The following is a 16439-nucleotide window of genomic DNA, read 5'->3' as shown; positions in this document are numbered from 1 at the left end:
CATGTGGATTATGATAAATTTGAGGTGGTATGAGCAAAAATCATATAATTAAAAAAAAAATCTCAATTTCCATTATTTTTTAAAAAAATTTAAATAAATTCCGTCTAGATTTGGTTCAAATGTAATCCAGCCGAAGTCGGTCGGATCTGAAAGCGTACCATCTAATTGGTTGAAGTGACAAAAATGCCCATACTTCAACTGTTCCTATAACGTCCACAATCGTCATTTCACCCTTTAATAGACATTGCCGCGAAGTTTATATGGGGCTCGTATTAGGGCTCTTACGCTCATCTTTTACACTTTTGCTTCCTTCCGCCGCCTCTCCAAAACCCTAGCTCTGTTTCCCTTTGGAGAAGACCCTTCTCTTCCGTCATTGGCATTACATGACGATCGGTTCTTCTTAGATCTCATCTTCTTCGAGGGTTTCGCGCCAGTCCCTTCGATCCTTCTACTGTCGCTTAGATGGCCACCGTAAACCCCTTCGACCTTCTTGGAGATGACGACAACGATGATCCCTCGCATCTGATTGCTTTGCAGCAGCAAAAGATCGCGGCCAGGAAGCCCGAAGTCGCGCCTCCGGTGGCGGCGAAGCTGCCCTCGAAGCCCCTTCCTCCTCAACAATCTGGTGAGGTCCACTTGCTTCATAGTCCCTTTGTTCACCATTTAGATTCGAGATTTAGGTGTTCTTTTTTATTTATTTGGAAATACTGCTCTATTTGTACGAAAGGTGCGGTTTTTAAAAGTTTTTGAGTGTTTTGGTACGTTTTGTTTGATTTCGTTAGTGAGGGAGGCACGGAGTAATGCTGCTCCGGGACGAGGTGGTGCTGGCCGAGGCGTGGCTCCACGTGGTAGGGGTGGACGAGGAGGTACAAGTAGGAGTTTTGCGAATGCGGATGCTAATGGCTTTTCTGGAAGTTATGGTACCGCCGGTGGGGCTGGTGCTGAAGATTTAGATGCTGGGAAGTCGTCTGAGAGGGAACGTGGAGGTTATGGCTCTCAAAGGGGCTCTTACCGTGGTGGCCGCCGAGGTGGCTACGAGAATGGAGAGGCTGGAGGTGATTCTGAACGCCCGCAACGGAGGACGTACGAGAGGCGCAGTGGAACTGGCCGTGGATATGAAGTTAAGCGTGACGGAGCAGGAAGGGGCAACTGGGGTACCACAACAGATGATGTTTTTGCACAGTTGGGTCTTGTTTCTCTCTTACATTATACAAATTTTTTATTTGATATCATCATATATAAATAACTCTTTGGTCCTTTGGGTAGGGTAACTGATGAAAATGTGCAAATTGATGAGTTGACTGTAAATCCTGAGAAGCTGCCAGAGAAGGAAGATGGGCTGTCAAATGAAGTGAATAAGGATAACAAAGAAGGCCAAGAAAATGAGAAAGAAGAGAAGGAACCTGAGGATAAGGTAGATCCTTTATTGTTCAGTTACTATTTTGCTATTGTTTACTGGCTATGGAGTATGATGCATTGAACTTTATAGAGTTTATCTTAGCTCTAACATTGATCAACTCTATTGTATGAAGTGAGATAAACTAAGAAGCAACTAAAATTTTAGAGCACCTATCGGCCAAGAGCAAGGCTTGTTCACATTAACCACTCATGCTGCTTGCCATGAAAGAGTTTATTTTGGAACTCAGCAAGGGTGAAAGAATGGCAAAGAGACTGACATCCCCAATTTTATGATTTCTTTTGTGTTATTATGAATCTATAGTTTAGTGAAACTCTGGAGTAAACGGTGCATTATGTATGGAAAGTGAAGAAAGCCAAGTTAGCATGCTTACTAACCCACTCTTCCACTTGTTTAACTCTTGCTGGCTCATCCAGATGTTACAAAAACCATATCAATCTCCAAGGTGTCTGGTATATTCATTAGCATTTTGAACTTTAGCAAGCAACTTAGTACAGCTGTACATGAACTTTTAGTTCCAGCTAAAGTGCTCGGATCAGTAATTAAAAGTATATTTCCGTTATTTCTTCGAAATAAATCTATTATTAAAGTATGGCTCTTTTGACATAAGTTGGATTAAATTATGACACCAGTAAACAAGACATTTATTCTTTGCTATTAAAATGAGTCTTTCTAACATATTGCAAATTAAGTTCTTTAAGTAACTGACTAATGCTATTATTTTCTGTGTTTAAGACATCTCACTGCATATATCCAGATCATTTATCTGACTGGTATAGTTGGAAGTTTCAGTTGTGGTTTCGGCTTTAGTTAAAAAATCGAATTGTTTCAGTCAGTTTCAGCTCTAGTTTTGTTGTTTTATTTTCGGACTTCTTTTGATAAATAGTCTTGTTTATCTTATTTTTTGATTCATTACACAAAATCTAATTTATTTAAGCAATGAGGTTGATATTGAGGTAGATACAAGTTAAATCCAGCTTAGAATTAAAAACATACATGAAAAAAAATTGTAATGAGGAATTCTTTTGTTGGATGCTAATTTGTGGGCGTAGTTTTGAATCAGATAGGATTGAACATGAAATGTTTTAGCAAAATGTCTCAGTTTCAGACGAAATTCAAACTATATATGGTAGAAACCTCTGAATAGACTGGTCGTTATAGGGAAAAGATTATTTGAATCACTACTTGCATGGAGAAAAATTTCAACTTTCCAACGTTTGAAAAGGACGTTGAGGTAGTATTCCCATTCTCATTTCCAATTTTTTAATGTATAAACTGGGTTTTTCCTGGCATCTGAATATATATATATATATATCACTAAGATTTGATGGATTGTATGATTGGAGAGGTATTATTTAGATATAGGACATGATTACTTTTTTATTATTTGGACATCTTTTTCCTTGGAAAATGAAAATAACTTATCACAATATACAGAAGTTACTTTTCCAGATTTACTGATTAATAGATCGGTGAAAAACTACGTTCTTCACTCTATGAAATTGATGCCTGATTTGCTATTATTGCAATCATATTACCCTTGGATTACACACAGGAATTTGACTGACCTTTTGTTAAGAATCTCATAATCTACAAGCATATCTATTTTGCGTAAGTACCAAGATTGTGTAATCATCTTAACTACCATTCAGTTTAGTTCTCGCCTTTGAGAGAACCAGATGGTTTTTCTTGTGTCATTTTTGGTTCCGTTGCGGGCGTACATTAATTTCATCTAACAGCCCTATCTTAAATCTTTTGGGAGGCATTATGTGCTTGGTAGAAGGGCTTTAGAAATTCAATGATTATGTTGAAATTTATTATTTTTATCATATTATATCAGTTTAAAGTAGTATCTTTTTAATGTTATATTCAAAAGATACTTGACTTATTGACACAAACATACATGCAAATATTTTGAATCTCGTATATAACTAAGTAAAAGCTATTGGTTTCCTGGTATTCAGTCTATGCATCCTTTTTGTCAGAGCTGCTTGGTTACTAGCAATCTTTTTTATTAGCCTATGGCCGATCCACGGATCTTGCATAGTTTTAAACTAGTCATATGCATTGACTCCATTTCACCCGGCCGACATGTACTTCCAGTGGCAGCATCAAGGTATTGGCATGTAATTGAATCATGTACAATTCAGAAAACTGCCATACATATTACAATGATGTTTTCTTTATTTTGTGGTAATTATATATCTTTTGCAGCTAGTATTAATAAAGGTATTTGGGCATTTCATTGTTTTTGAAGTATAGTTATTTCTGTGTTCATCCTTATCTTCTTTCATTCATCAATTTTTATCTAGTTTTATAGGGTGGTTCAGTAATTATTTCTGCAAATCTTGGGGCTTTCGTACTGTATTTTGATGCCTTTGAGTAATAATTTCTTCTTTTTTTTCTTTTCTTCCTTCGCATTATTGTTGGTTTGATCAAAATCTACCTTTTGCTGGGTTATCAGATCTAAATACTTGTCCTTTTTCAGTTCATCAACACTCTAATGCAAACTCAAGCCTCTGACTTGGTCTAATTAATCTTATATTTTTCTTTGCCTTGTCTTAAATGAAATTCTGCATATTCTTCATGGACTTTTTCAACTGGCTTGAACAGGAAATGACTCTCGAGGAGTACGAAAAAGTAAAAGAGGAAAAACGAAAAGCATTACTTGCAATGAAAACCGAGGAGAGGAAGGTGGACTTTGACAAGGACTTTGAATCCATGAAGCAGCTTTCTATCAAGAAAGGAAATGATGAAGTCTTTATCAAGCTGGTAAGCATGCTCACTAAATCGGTTCCTTGAATTATAAAGTTTCTGTGCTTTCTAACAGAACAATGATCTTCTCATAGAGTTCTGAAAAGGATATTGGGAAGAAAAGAGATAATGAACGGGAAGAACGTGCCAAAAAGGTAGTGTATTTCTTTTATCTTTTGTGATTCGAAGCTTCAAAAGTGTACTCTTTATTAATAACTTCCTCTCTCAGTCTCTGAGTATCAACGAGTTTCTGAAGCCTGCTGAAGGAGAAAGGTTTTATAATCCGAGTGGCCGTGGCCGTGGTAGGGGTCGAGGTGATCGGGGATCATTCAGAGGTGGTTTTGGCAGTGGGAGAATGAACACCTACTCTGCCCCTTCAATTGAGGATCCTGGGCAATTCCCCACTCTTGGTGGAAAGTAGAGGTTTTTTTTTTCTTCATTTGTTCTTTTGGGCGTAAAACTTACGTGCTCGTCGCCTTTGCATTTGTTTTAAATTTATCTTTCCCTTGTCTAGGTAGTTTTTGTTATGATGTGTTCCTCTATCTTGGTGAATAGACATGCCTAATTTAAAATTTTTGTCCCAACGCCTGCACTCTTTGCCTAACTCTTAACTCACGTAGCAGATTGTAGTTCTCTTCTTGACCTTTACATGTATGCCTTGACGCGGCCTGGCAACGGGTCCTCTAGATTTCGTAGCAGGATTCCAGAGGGTCTCCATGTCGGGCAAGCCTCAGGAGTAGTTGTATGGAAAAGAAGATTGATATTTACTTGCAGATATCTGTATATAGGCTTCTGTCTTCTTAATTGGTCATTAATGGCTATGTGTCTTTCTATTATCTATTGGATGGTACAAAGCCTTTTTTTAAGTGTTTCACTTGTGGAAAAAGAGTGGAATACTTGTGACTGCTTTTATTTTTAATACTAGAAGAAGAGATCTTAATATTATTATAAGCTATAATATTTAGTTTAATAGTAGTATAAAACATAATAATTAAATTTGATATGATGTAAATTAATATAAAATATTAAAGAATAATAAATTCGTATTGAAAATTGGTGATATTTTTAAATTAAATAATCTTGAGTATATATTAAGGTAATAGTAGTAAATGATATTTTTTATACTGATAATATTTTTTTATTATAAATATATATATACGCTATAAGATAATATATGGTTATAAGATTGTGTTACATAAAATAACTACGTACCAGAGAAAATAAATAAGTATTGTTGAATAACTATGCACGGTAGGATATAAAAAGGCACTGTAGTATAATTAGGAATTTTAAGTTTGTACCTTATGTAAAAGATATCTTTTATAAAAAAATAATATAAAGAAGCAATTTGGGATATATAAAATAAATTGTGTATTAAAGAATATAAAAAAGTACTCCAGGGTAATTTGAATTTATAAGTACGTATGATAAAATGAAACCATAGCTGAGATGTTCGGTATTAAGAGAAGAGATAATAGAGAGAGAATTCTTAATTACAGGTGAGATGATATATAATTAAATATTATTTAATCTATGAGTGAAATAATAATTATGAGTTATTATTAAATTATCTTTTAAAAATTATATAGAATAAGATGAGAAAAATAATAAATTATTATACTAAGTAGAATAAGGAAAGTTTTTATTTAGTTACTGCACGAAAATAATAAAACTTATTCTTATTTCATGAGTGAACAGGGAGACTATAAGTTTCCTTTCCATCACGTTGGGTTTTACGCAAAATTGTTTATTTTCATCTTCTTGAATTTCAGGCAAAATAGTTTCTTTTTCCAATCAACTAGTAATTTGAGTTCTTTTTTCCTAATAAATTATTGTGACATGAGATACTCTTCTACATTTCTGTTTGATAATTTTTTTTTCAGAATAATACAATTCGTTACGTCGAAAAAAATCATAATAATAAAATTTATTTATTAAAATTATATATTTTATCACACATTAACCTAATTATTAATTTACTCTTAATATTTATTCCATTAATATACTTTATATTAAATCAAAAATTGTTTATAATAAAACACTTTTTAAAAAAATTCTCTTTATATAACATTAAAAATATTTATTATACTATTATTTTAAAATATAAGTAGACATAAAATTATTACTTTCTGAATAAACACCTCATTTTAAGGATTAAAAAAATACGTATTCTTGTCTTGCAGTCAAGGCATGGCTTGGACTTTGGTCGCTGCTGCTGAGGTCACCACCCCTACCCAATAAGGGTGTAAAGGAGCAGAGCTTGAGTGAGCTGGCTCAGGCTCGGCTTGAAATTACTTTCGAGTCCCATAATTCTTGATTAGAGAATGAGGCGATGATGGTGAGGGCAGAGGCAACGACGAGAAGATAAGCTGATGAAGGAGGAGGAGGAAGAGGAGGCCGATGGAGAGGAGGACGTGACGCCGTGGTGGTGGCTTGCCGATGGAGACCGGCGAAGAGAGAGGAGGTGGCAATGCGTGGGGTGAGGCTATGAGGGTGAGGGTGAGGGTGAGGGTGGGGGACTTGAGGGTGATAGCCTGATGGGTGAGTGATGGGTGCAATATTTCTTTATTGTCACGTGTTATTAGTTATAGGTAGTTAGCCTATCGAATCTATTACAACGGCTCGAGCTCAATTCAGCTTTGATCGAGTTGAGCCAAACTTGAGCTTCAGCCGAGCTGAGTCCAAGCCAAGCCTGAGCCGCTTGTCAAACTCGACGGCCTTACCACCCAAAAAAGAGGGCTAACAAATTGGGTGGACTCTTCGACTCTTCTGCCCGGAAACAGACCACAGAGGCATTTCTTCGAATACCAAGTGAACCCACACCACCTCCAACTTTCAAGAATGGCGATTCCCGACCTCCAACTGCGAGTCACCAGTCGAACCCTCATCAAAGCTTCCAATCCTCCTCCGCAACCTTCCATCCTCCCCGTCTCCAACCTCGACCTCGTCTTCCACTCCTTCCACATCTCCCTCTTCACCATCTACCCCAGTCCTGGAAATGGCGACTCCGCCTTCTCCTCCATCGTTTCTACCGTCAAATCCACCTTACCGGCCTTCCTCAACTACTTCTTCCCCTTCTCGGGTCGAATCCAAACTGACCCAGCAACCAACGTCCCAGAAATCAATAACAACAACGCCGGCGCCGAGCTCGTCGTCGCCGAATCCGGTCTCCCCTTATCCGCCATCCATTTCCACGACGTAGACAAATCTCTCAATCTTATCCAACTCCCCTTCGCCAAAGACTTGGCTTTATCGTTGCAGCTCGTCCGCTTCTCCTGCGGTGGATTCTCCATTTCGTGGGGAACCAACCATCTACTAGTCGACGGCCATGGCCTCACCATGCTCCCCAGCTCTTGGTCGGAGTTCGTGCGCTCGGGGAAGCTCTCGAGCCCGCCCAACCACGACCGCTCTGTCTTCCGGCCGCGCTCGCCGCCGAGGTATGATTCCAAACTGGAGCAAGAATTCATGAGGTATGACCCTTCCAAGTTAATCAACGTGCTCATGGCCGACGCCGTCGTCCGCCGCAACTACGTCGTCGACGCCTGCGACGTCGACCGACTACGCGAGCTGGCGAGCTCGGCCGGACACCGCGCGACGCGAACGGAGGCGATGTCGGCGTACTTGTGGAAAACCATGGGTTCCGTAATCGGCGAGTCCGACTCCACTTGCCGCATGGCCTGGCCAGTCGAAGGGAGAAGACGATTAGGTGGCGAGGTCAACGCCGCCATGGAGGGGTACCTCGGAAACGTCGTCACCTACGCGAGCAAGGAGATAACGGTCCAAGAATTGGCGCAGTTGCCGCTATCAGCCATTGCCAAGATGGTGAGGACCGCGATCAAGCAAGTGGCGAGCAAGGAGAGGTTTCTGCAACTGGTGGATTGGATGGAGGAGAACAAGAAATACGGGAAGTGGACGGAGGTGGTAGGAGTTGGGTTCGGGTCCCCGGCCATGGTGGTGACGTCGCTCGGGTCGTTCGAGGTGGACGCGGACTTCGGATTCGGGAAGCCGGGGCTCGTGATGCCATGGGTGAGACCTGGAAGGCTTGGGACGGCGTCTATGACGCTTCTGAGGAGTAGCAAGGGAGATGGGTCTTGGATTGCCGGGGGGAGGCTGTGGCCGAAGCTCGCGGCCGCTATCGAAGCGGATCCAGGGAGGGTTTTTAAGAAGGCGACGGCGGAGAACCTCGGGCTTACGGCGCCGACGCAGGTAAGCCGTTTGTAGTAATGACACAAAGAAGTTGTGAAGTTAGGTAAGGCATCAGGAAAGGATGTTGAATGGAATAACGAGTTCGTAGATCGGAAGATCTGTGAAATTGATATCTTATGCTTTATTATTACATATAAATATATATCATTGGGAAGTAGTACTTCCCAAATACTTGTCATAGTCTGGAATCCTTGGAACGATTTCTTTTCTTCTTTTTTAAAGTGAAAAGAGAATGGAATAATTAACTGCCATGATTAGATACACATCTCTACCTAATTTGTGAGCTAGTTTAACTGACTTACTAGCTTCACAGTAGATATGATTAATATATAAAGTCAAAAGGAAATTTGCACTAAGAAGCTCAGTGGACACACCATGCATAATTTTGACAAGGATTAAAAATGTTACAGCCGTTCAAACTTTGTGCGACTGAAATTTAAAAGACATGTACCAAAAACTATAATAAAAGAATATCTTTCCTCCCTCGTGGTACTACTTTTTATCATCGACTAAACAAGGTATCTGCCACAATTGCAGATTATTAAGGCCATGCTTACTGCAATTAATATGTCAAACTGAAAGCAATACATTGTAAGACGATTACATCTATATGGGTGCTTTTTTTTTTTTTAAAGTTAATTAAAGCTTACGTAAATCTTGGACTGAGCAAAAGAAAGCTTAAGACTGAGACCTGCCATTCTATTAATGATTCCTGAATTGTAATTTACAAGCAGACCAATGAGGCTGTGGATTGTGGATTATAACAATGCTCATAAAAAATGGTGATCCCAGGCTAGTGGTTGTGCTTAGGCTTATCTTTTAGAATGAGCAAAGAGGAATATATCGAATGGATCCTCTGCCTGGTAACTGTGATCTGCAGATAAAACTGGTGAACAAAAATTCTAGGCACTTCAACTCATCTGGAATATCTGGCTGTTAGCAGTATCTGCATGGCATCTGGGGTCACTGCCGGATCCATCCTCACTTTGGTTCTTTTTGTTGAGTTCTGAGTGCATCTGCTCTATCATTGGCTTCCACAGTCGAACCCGAGCATTTATAAACCAGTTAGATACCTAAACAATGCAATAGGATGGTATAAGTTAGACTGGACCATCAAAACAAAATTGCATCATGAAGTTTGAATTTCAAACATCAAGAATTATGGGTCAGATTAGAAGTTTGGATGACTGAACTAGTCTGATGCAAAATAAGAGTACAGATACTTGGTTATCACCGAAATTTTTTCTTAAAAAGGTATCTGTTAAAGTCAACCTCAACGTAGCACAATGTGGTGAGATTCTACTTACTTGACTCCTTGTCAAACCGCTTTTTATTGCGAGTAAGTGCTTCTCGTTGTCTTTAGGGTATCTGAAATAACACGAGATTCAGTCATTTAATCTAATATCACTTCAATAAAGATATTGCGGTAAAAGTCTGTGCTAAGGATCTCACGGATGAAGAAAGTTCTGGAACATCCATGCCCGTAGAACTGAAACGGATTTCTCGGGCAAGCCCCTTTGGGGTCTCCAAGATTGCTGACCACTCTTTTTCAGCTGCTGCAAAGCCCATTGTTTCTGGATGAGTGAAGATTCAAGGATTTTCTCCTTCTCACTCGGAGAGTCTGCACTGGGTTGTTGAGCAATCAAGATTATCTGGCTGGTAAGTCTCTCTCTCAAGTTCTTATAAAGGGTAGATACTGTATGATGAGCAAACCGAGCATTTACGATGGAAATGCCCGACTGAGTTGCATCATGGAATTCAGAGACGACATTCTGGATCTGGTCTAAGCACTGATTGTATTTATGGTCAACCTATAATCCCCAGCATGAGGTGTGTTATTATTACAGACTAAAATTATCCTGGAGGAAATATTGTAACAACATGCAGAAAAACCTCAAAGAATAATTAACTAGGAGATGAATAAGGAGAAACATAATCCAAATGCTTACAAGCTATATCATTTTGTCTGAGAAGTAAAAAGCAGATTTAATGAAACAGTTGTATTAAGTTCTGGTGCAACTGTGGAAATTCAGAAACTTGGACATTATGAATCTCGGCCCATGAACTGACGGCATGCATTGGACAAGATTGTTCATTTGAAGTACATAATAAATTAGAAATTTTAAACCTCCAACTCAGGCAATACACGAGTTGTTCTTTAATTCCATTTAATGCTGTGAAGTAATATTCATATGTCAAGCTAAAACTCTAACAGGCAACTCGTAATCTCATATCCACTATAAGCATCACTTTCATGTCCATTGAGGTTAAATTTTTACAATTCTGCATATTTTAGGCCAAATTCACCTCTAATTATGAAGTTCAGAAACATACATCTGTACATACGGATAAGTTTGAAAGTCTCTTTGAAATTGTCAGGTAGCAAATATTTCTTTAACAATATCTGTTTGAGTTATTAAATGGTAAGATGAATAAAAATCTGAAAACTAATAGTTATAGGAGCACAAGTAAAATAATTGACTCCAGAACACATTACAAAGAGCAGCATATTGTAAATAGAATCTCAAGCATTTCTTTTTTCCCCTACATTTGAGTATATCAGTGCCTACTTTTCAAAACATAAGATTATATTTGACTTACCAAATGAAGCATACTTAGCAGCTTGCTTTTCACCTCATCGACTTCCTGCCATGGCTGAGCATCTATACAACCCTGAGATTTTGCTTCTTCAGAAGGAATTGGTAACTCATCTGAAATTACTGTTGAAAATGCCCCATGACCGTGGGATTTGGTTTCTCCAGATAAGATTGGTACATCATCGGAATCTACTGTTGAAGGTGCACTTGCGGAGTAACTAGAAGCAAAAGACTTTTTTGGTTCAATACTAATCCCACGAGGTGGGTCAGCTGCCTCATTCGGATTTTGTAATGCATAATTGGCAACTTCGACAAGTACTTGTTGAGCCACATAGAGATACCTTGATCCTAGTAGTGCACCAAAAAAATGATCAGACCTTGAAGAGCTCTGGTATGTTTGCCCTAGTCCTAACTCCATTCCCCGTGCAACATCATCCGAAGAATCCTTAAATTGGTCTGACCAAGCTTGGAATTCCATACTGGATATAAATGCACCATCTTTTGTGGTAGCATGTGTTACACCAGAGCAGCTTACTTCTGAGCACTGATCTGGGATATTAGTTGTATTGATGACAGAAGGTTGATAGGAGCCAAGACTCAGAGACAGTTCACTGCCTGGTGCATAAGTATTACAGTGTTGAGAGAAGTCCAACTCTGATCCATTTAAGATCCAAGCAGAATCTGAGCTTCCACTAACACAATATGATGGATGAAGAGAGCTATCTGCTCTTTGTGAAATAACCTGTTGGCCCAGAGCTTCATCATTTCTCCATGTATAATCCACATCCACATTCAACATGTCATCCCCTCTGGATGCTGAAAAAATGACATCATCTATTGGTCCAAACTCACAATTTATTGAGGTTGTAAGTGATGAATTGATTGTGTTGCAGCTTTCACTACAAGTAGATAACCTGACCGCTTCAGATGGCAACATTGAAGTGGAAGACGTATTCATATTGATAAGATATTTTTGATTTGCGAATGAAGTTGCAGTTAATGGAGTTCCCATCAAATGTTCCTGCAAGTCAATGCTGCCAAATGAACTATTAAATGCAATGTTTTTCCCATGATGAATATTTGTGGAGAATGGTACATCATCATACATCTGGTGGTTTTCTGTTAAAAAAGAAATGTTCATGGATTCTATTTGTGATGCTGGAAACAATGCATCACCAGTCATCAGCCTGCTCCCACTGTGATCTGCTAATACTGGCCTAAACAGTGGACCTGAAAGCATATCAGAAGAAGCTGGATCCAGGAGCATATGGTTATTGTAGAACATCGACAATGTAGCACTCAGTTTATCATTCTCCATTCCAGCAGGAATCAGAAACTACTATGAAATCATTATGTAAAAATATGGAGCTTTTGACATTTTCAGACCTAGGAATTCCTGATACTTCTTAGATCTCACTCAAAATGCATATTAAGTCCTTGCTTGTAGTTGTTCAAACTGCCTATAGCCGACCCACAAAGCTGATTGAACATTTACTTAGAGAAAATAAACTGCAAGAACATATTATTCCAGCATCATCCAAAGATGGTCAAAGGGAGAACGATGGGCAGATTACATTCAGACATGATATTTCTTCTTCTTATCACCTGAAGAACAAGTCAAATCAATGATATGAGTTCTAGGATTATACTCAGTACATAACAATGTACTATGGTAAAGGAGTCTATATAAATGCAAATGGTAAGCAAAATTCCTATTACAACTAAATATCTTGAATGCAAGTTTCTCAGTAGTATACTCAGAAACTCTCGAGCATCCTCCATTGGTAAACTAAGTCTACATGGTCGGTAACGTTCTTTTTGTCAAATCTTTTTAATTTTTTTAAAATCTAATTTCATTTATCAAGTAAAATTATGTTGAGACAAAATAATTAGAGACCTGTTGATTAAGGAACACATTAAACGAGGTCATTATGATTTCATAAATTACAGAATAAGGAAAAGAGACATATCTGCCATAAACCATGATATGTCAATAAAGACATATCTATCTTTATTTCGAGACTTACTTAATTGGTGACTATTAAAGCTAACGTCTTCAAAGGCATAACCAGACTCAAGTAGGAGCATCACCAAGAGAGTTTATTATGGGGTATTACAAGCATAATTAAACTACATGTCTTCTTACAGTTGGAGATGACCCTGGCCAATAGTTCTTCAAGAAATATAGATGAAATTATTTTAGATTGATTAAGAGAGGAGTATTGCTTAAAAAGCAGCATTGCAACACAATTTCATCAACTGTAATTAGACACTGTGGTAATGTACAGTATCATGGATTGGTACATTATTTCTAATGGATAGCAGCCCAATATTTAATTATGTAGAGCTGGTTGATAATAGATTATACCTAGAAGACACATCTGGCCAATATTGATGGCATAGCGTTAGCTGGCTATGGTTTTCTCCCTTCTTCCTTCTGCTGCAAAAGTGGCATTGCTGGATTAAGCCACATCTAGTTCAATGGCTCTATTTATTAAGACATGTTAAAGGCATACAAGCTAGTTTTGTTTGTCTTTAAGATGATTTTGACTGATGATATCTGCACTGGAGATCTTTTAAGCTATAACAGAAGTTCTCATGGATGAAGCCCAAAAAAGTTGACAAAATAAAACAATGTAACAGGAGGATAATTTAAAGGACAACATGCAAAGCCCAAAAAATTTGACAAAATAAAACAATGTAACAGGAGGATAATTTAAAGGACAACATGCAAGTGTTTAGATGAAGGATGAAAAAGAAAACACTAGCATGTGGAAGCATCAAATTTAGCATTATGTTGTCCTTCGTTAATATTTAGATCTAAATTGTCCAATTATGGGCTCATGAAACAGACACAAAAGTCAACAATGTTAATAGTCACCCCAAATACTTATACAGTTATACCCACCTGAGATATCACAAGCAGACGGTTGATAGACAATATGAGTAAGCAAGAATTACAGATGAGAAAGTGAAAAGGAAAAAAGAAGATTAGATTATATGATAGCTTTTGCATTTTGATATATTTTACAAAAATAGTGGATGTATAAGAATCAGAGCAAACTATGATGATCTGATCCTCATTCTGTGAGTATAGATTCATTACCACATATTCATCTCCCAAAATGCGGAACTTAGCACATTAAACCAAGATTCCAGGATGAAACTAAAAACTTTTTCAAAGAATTGTAAGAGGAAAAAAAAACAGAGAGAGCAAAACAACAACTTAACAAATAAAGCTCTAACTAAGAAAGAAACTATTTGATACTAATTCTGATTCTGAAACTGCAGTGGCATTTCTGCAGTAAATCCAAACTATTCCTTGGTAATAGTAATATATTTACGCATAGCGTAAGTGTGGAGATCTTAAAGAGAACTTAAGAACAAACCTCCTCTTGTGCAGGGATGTTCTGAGATATCAAATGCCAAGTAGATACAGACACCACCTCCTCCAAGAACCCTGAACCAAAAGCAGAACAGTAGACTAAGAACTATAGAATTGACACCTGCTCACCCTTCTATACTTCGACAAATCTCATATCCTTCAGCCTAGAAAGGAAAGTGGTGCATTTACCTTATAGAGTGCCTACAAGTGAGTGATTTCTCATTGCTATTGGAGTAAGCAAGAAAACAATGTAATGCATAGTTCTTCGGTCTTTTTTTTCAGGACAGACAATTCAAACTAGTTGATTATGTTGAAGTATCAGAGCATATATATATATATATGTGGATATTTCCAGAGCACAAGAACCAAAAAGGATGGGTCCCAAGGCTAAAGAGAATTATTCATTTTCCCTATGCTTGTAGAAAAGGCCAAAGGCTGCTACAGTGACACAAGTGAGATTCTCTCTGATTGATGATAGAAGTGGGTTTTCCTACTCCAATTGGAAACCAAAAGACAAGAACATGAGACTAAGAACATTTACAATATTTATGGGTTTTATCTCCCTATGATTGATCACTGGTGACTAGTCAATAATATTTTCTATTGCATTCAAAAATACTTAAAAAATCAGAAAGGTCAATACATGCGAGTCCTGAAGCCAAGGTAAGTTTCAATACAAATCGCAAAGGAAAAAAAGGGTTCTTGTTCTCCTATAATTGTCATGGCAGCTATTCAAAACTTCAACAGAACCAATCATTTCCCTTCCTGTTCCTTCTCACATGGCAACGGAAGCTACTAGGCTGTTAAAGTTGGCTTTTTTACAGAAAGAAGTGGGAATTAAACCAAACCAAGTAACCAAAACAAGGTTTTTCTTTCTTTCCAACTTCTCTTTTCACTTCTTATTCTTGGACAAACACCAGGGGAGACAGAAAAATCAGGGAAAGAGAATAACATTTCAAGGAAAAGAATCCAAAAAACCTTTAGCAGAGGAGTACATGCCCCATCAATCAAGAGCCATGCAAGCAGGTTAAAAAGGAACGAATAGAAAGAGAAAGAGGAGCCACATATAAAGAGGGGCAAAAACAAAGCAGAAAGAGGAGGGGTAAGAAGAGATTAGGATTTACCCCCTTTGTGCAGGCTTTTGGGGGCCCATCTCCCCCACGGGCCCCACCTCCTCTACTCCCTCTCTCTCCCTCTCTCTCCTTATCTCCTTTGTCTTCCCCATCTCCATCTGCTTCTTTCTGCAATGATGATGGTGGCAGCCAAAAAATATGGAATCTCTCTGTCCAGGCTTCCAGCTCCTGGCAGCTGTTCCCAGCTACACCTCTAGACAAAAGAGTACTCCCCTCCTCTCCACTCCTCTCCTCTCCTCTCTTCTATTTTTTCATTCTCACCTCAAAGGAATTGTAGAGGGAGGAGAGGGCTCCACTCTCTTGAGACAAGATGAGGTCAGCACAATCTAGTGGGGAGATCTCTGACAGATCTTACTGGGGTCAGAAGCAAGGTGTTTGTTTAATATCCTACAATGCCATTTACTCCACAGGTTCAACTGCCCCCTACTGATGTCCCTTATTTTTATGTACTTTCACAGTGTTCATTTATTAGCTTGTGCTAAGAAAGTGATTGATTAAGGAGTAGATGTGTGTAGATGATGCACAACAGAAACAGTGCTAAGGGAGGGGGTAGAGAGACATTCTCAAAAGACTTCTTGGAAATGGAAGAAAGGAAAAGCTAGCTGGGAGTCTGGGACTCCTGCTGCTTCTGCTGTTGTGCAGTGCCACTGGTTGTGATCAGTTTGGCATGTCACATGTGTTTGTATGTTAGAGCACATGCAGTTGCAGTTCTTGGTAGGCTTTTTTATGTTAACACTGCCATAGAAAACCCAAGAGGGGGGATACTCCTCATCCAAGTTCTGGTGTTTTGGGGCATGGTCTCCAATAACATGTATCAAAACACTACCATTAGATTCTCTAGAGAGGACAGGGTTGTGAGATAAAGTAAATATTTAAAATTTAGCATTCAAAAATTAAATTAAAATTTTGTTTTGATCGTAAAAGGAGAGATATGTGTTGGAATAAAG

At 38.4% G+C, this 16439-nt stretch overlaps 3 protein-coding genes across 11 annotated transcripts; 2 read left to right on the top strand and 1 right to left on the bottom strand.

Moving 5' to 3' along the window:
• Positions 1 to 284: 284 nt before the first annotated feature.
• Positions 285 to 4755, top strand: LOC140779406 (RGG repeats nuclear RNA binding protein A-like). The gene is made up of 6 exons (XM_073124446.1): positions 285 to 625; positions 783 to 1182; positions 1267 to 1414; positions 4031 to 4189; positions 4267 to 4326; positions 4401 to 4755. The coding sequence occupies exons 1-6, from the start codon at positions 463 to 465 to the stop codon at positions 4590 to 4592; spliced, it is 1122 nt and encodes a 373-aa protein (XP_072980547.1). The 5' UTR covers positions 285 to 462; the 3' UTR covers positions 4593 to 4755.
• Positions 4756 to 6706: 1951 nt separating this feature from the next.
• LOC140777968 (coniferyl alcohol acyltransferase-like) lies at positions 6707 to 8621 on the top strand. Its single transcript, XM_073122427.1, has one exon. The coding sequence runs from the start codon at positions 7013 to 7015 to the stop codon at positions 8390 to 8392; it is 1380 nt and encodes a 459-aa protein (XP_072978528.1). The 5' UTR covers positions 6707 to 7012; the 3' UTR covers positions 8393 to 8621.
• A 431-nt stretch (positions 8622 to 9052) lies between these two features.
• Positions 9053 to 15956, bottom strand: LOC140777966 (homeobox protein ATH1-like). 9 transcript variants are annotated; one of them, XM_073122420.1, is made up of 7 exons: positions 15484 to 15956; positions 14364 to 14434; positions 13343 to 13414; positions 10979 to 12579; positions 9830 to 10188; positions 9685 to 9745; positions 9053 to 9450 (listed from the first exon to the last, which is right to left on the bottom strand). In XM_073122420.1, the coding sequence occupies exons 4-7, from the start codon at positions 12290 to 12292 to the stop codon at positions 9289 to 9291; spliced, it is 1896 nt and encodes a 631-aa protein (XP_072978521.1). In that variant the 5' UTR covers positions 12293 to 12579; positions 13343 to 13414; positions 14364 to 14434; positions 15484 to 15956; the 3' UTR covers positions 9053 to 9288. The 9 variants fall into 9 exon arrangements, with proteins under 9 accessions (XP_072978521.1, XP_072978520.1, XP_072978522.1 ...); XM_073122419.1 differs by lacking the exon at positions 15484 to 15956 and adding an exon at positions 15338 to 15450; XM_073122421.1 differs by lacking the exon at positions 15484 to 15956 and adding an exon at positions 15338 to 15450 and having other exon boundaries at positions 13343 to 13411.
• Positions 15957 to 16439: the final 483 nt, after the last annotated feature.

Source organism: Typha angustifolia, chromosome 15, assembly GCF_048772165.1.
Source record: "Typha angustifolia cultivar Huaian chromosome 15, ASM4877216v1, whole genome shotgun sequence".
In the NCBI taxonomy this organism is placed as follows: Eukaryota; Viridiplantae; Streptophyta; class Magnoliopsida; order Poales; family Typhaceae; genus Typha; species Typha angustifolia.
This window is presented reverse-complemented; position numbering and strand designations above follow the sequence as displayed.

Excerpts from the sequence above, each read along its gene's own strand:
- LOC140779406 (XM_073124446.1), top strand. The coding sequence starts at position 463 with ATGGCCACCGTAAACCCCTTCGACCTTCTTGGAGATGACGACAACGAT. Across the intron at positions 626-782 it reads CCTTCCTCCTCAACAATCTG|TGAGGGAGGCACGGAGTAAT; the intron begins GTGAGGTCCACT and ends TGATTTCGTTAG. Across the intron at positions 1,183-1,266 it reads ACAGATGATGTTTTTGCACA|GGTAACTGATGAAAATGTGC; the intron begins GTTGGGTCTTGT and ends TCCTTTGGGTAG.
- LOC140777968 (XM_073122427.1), top strand. The coding sequence starts at position 7,013 with ATGGCGATTCCCGACCTCCAACTGCGAGTCACCAGTCGAACCCTCATC.
- LOC140777966 (XM_073122420.1), bottom strand. The coding sequence starts at position 12,292 with ATGGAGAATGATAAACTGAGTGCTACATTGTCGATGTTCTACAATAAC. Across the intron at positions 10,189-10,978 it reads TGCTAAGTATGCTTCATTTG|GTTGACCATAAATACAATCA; the intron begins GTAAGTCAAATA and ends TGGGGATTATAG. Across the intron at positions 9,746-9,829 it reads TTCCAGAACTTTCTTCATCC|ATACCCTAAAGACAACGAGA; the intron begins GTGAGATCCTTA and ends GTGTTATTTCAG.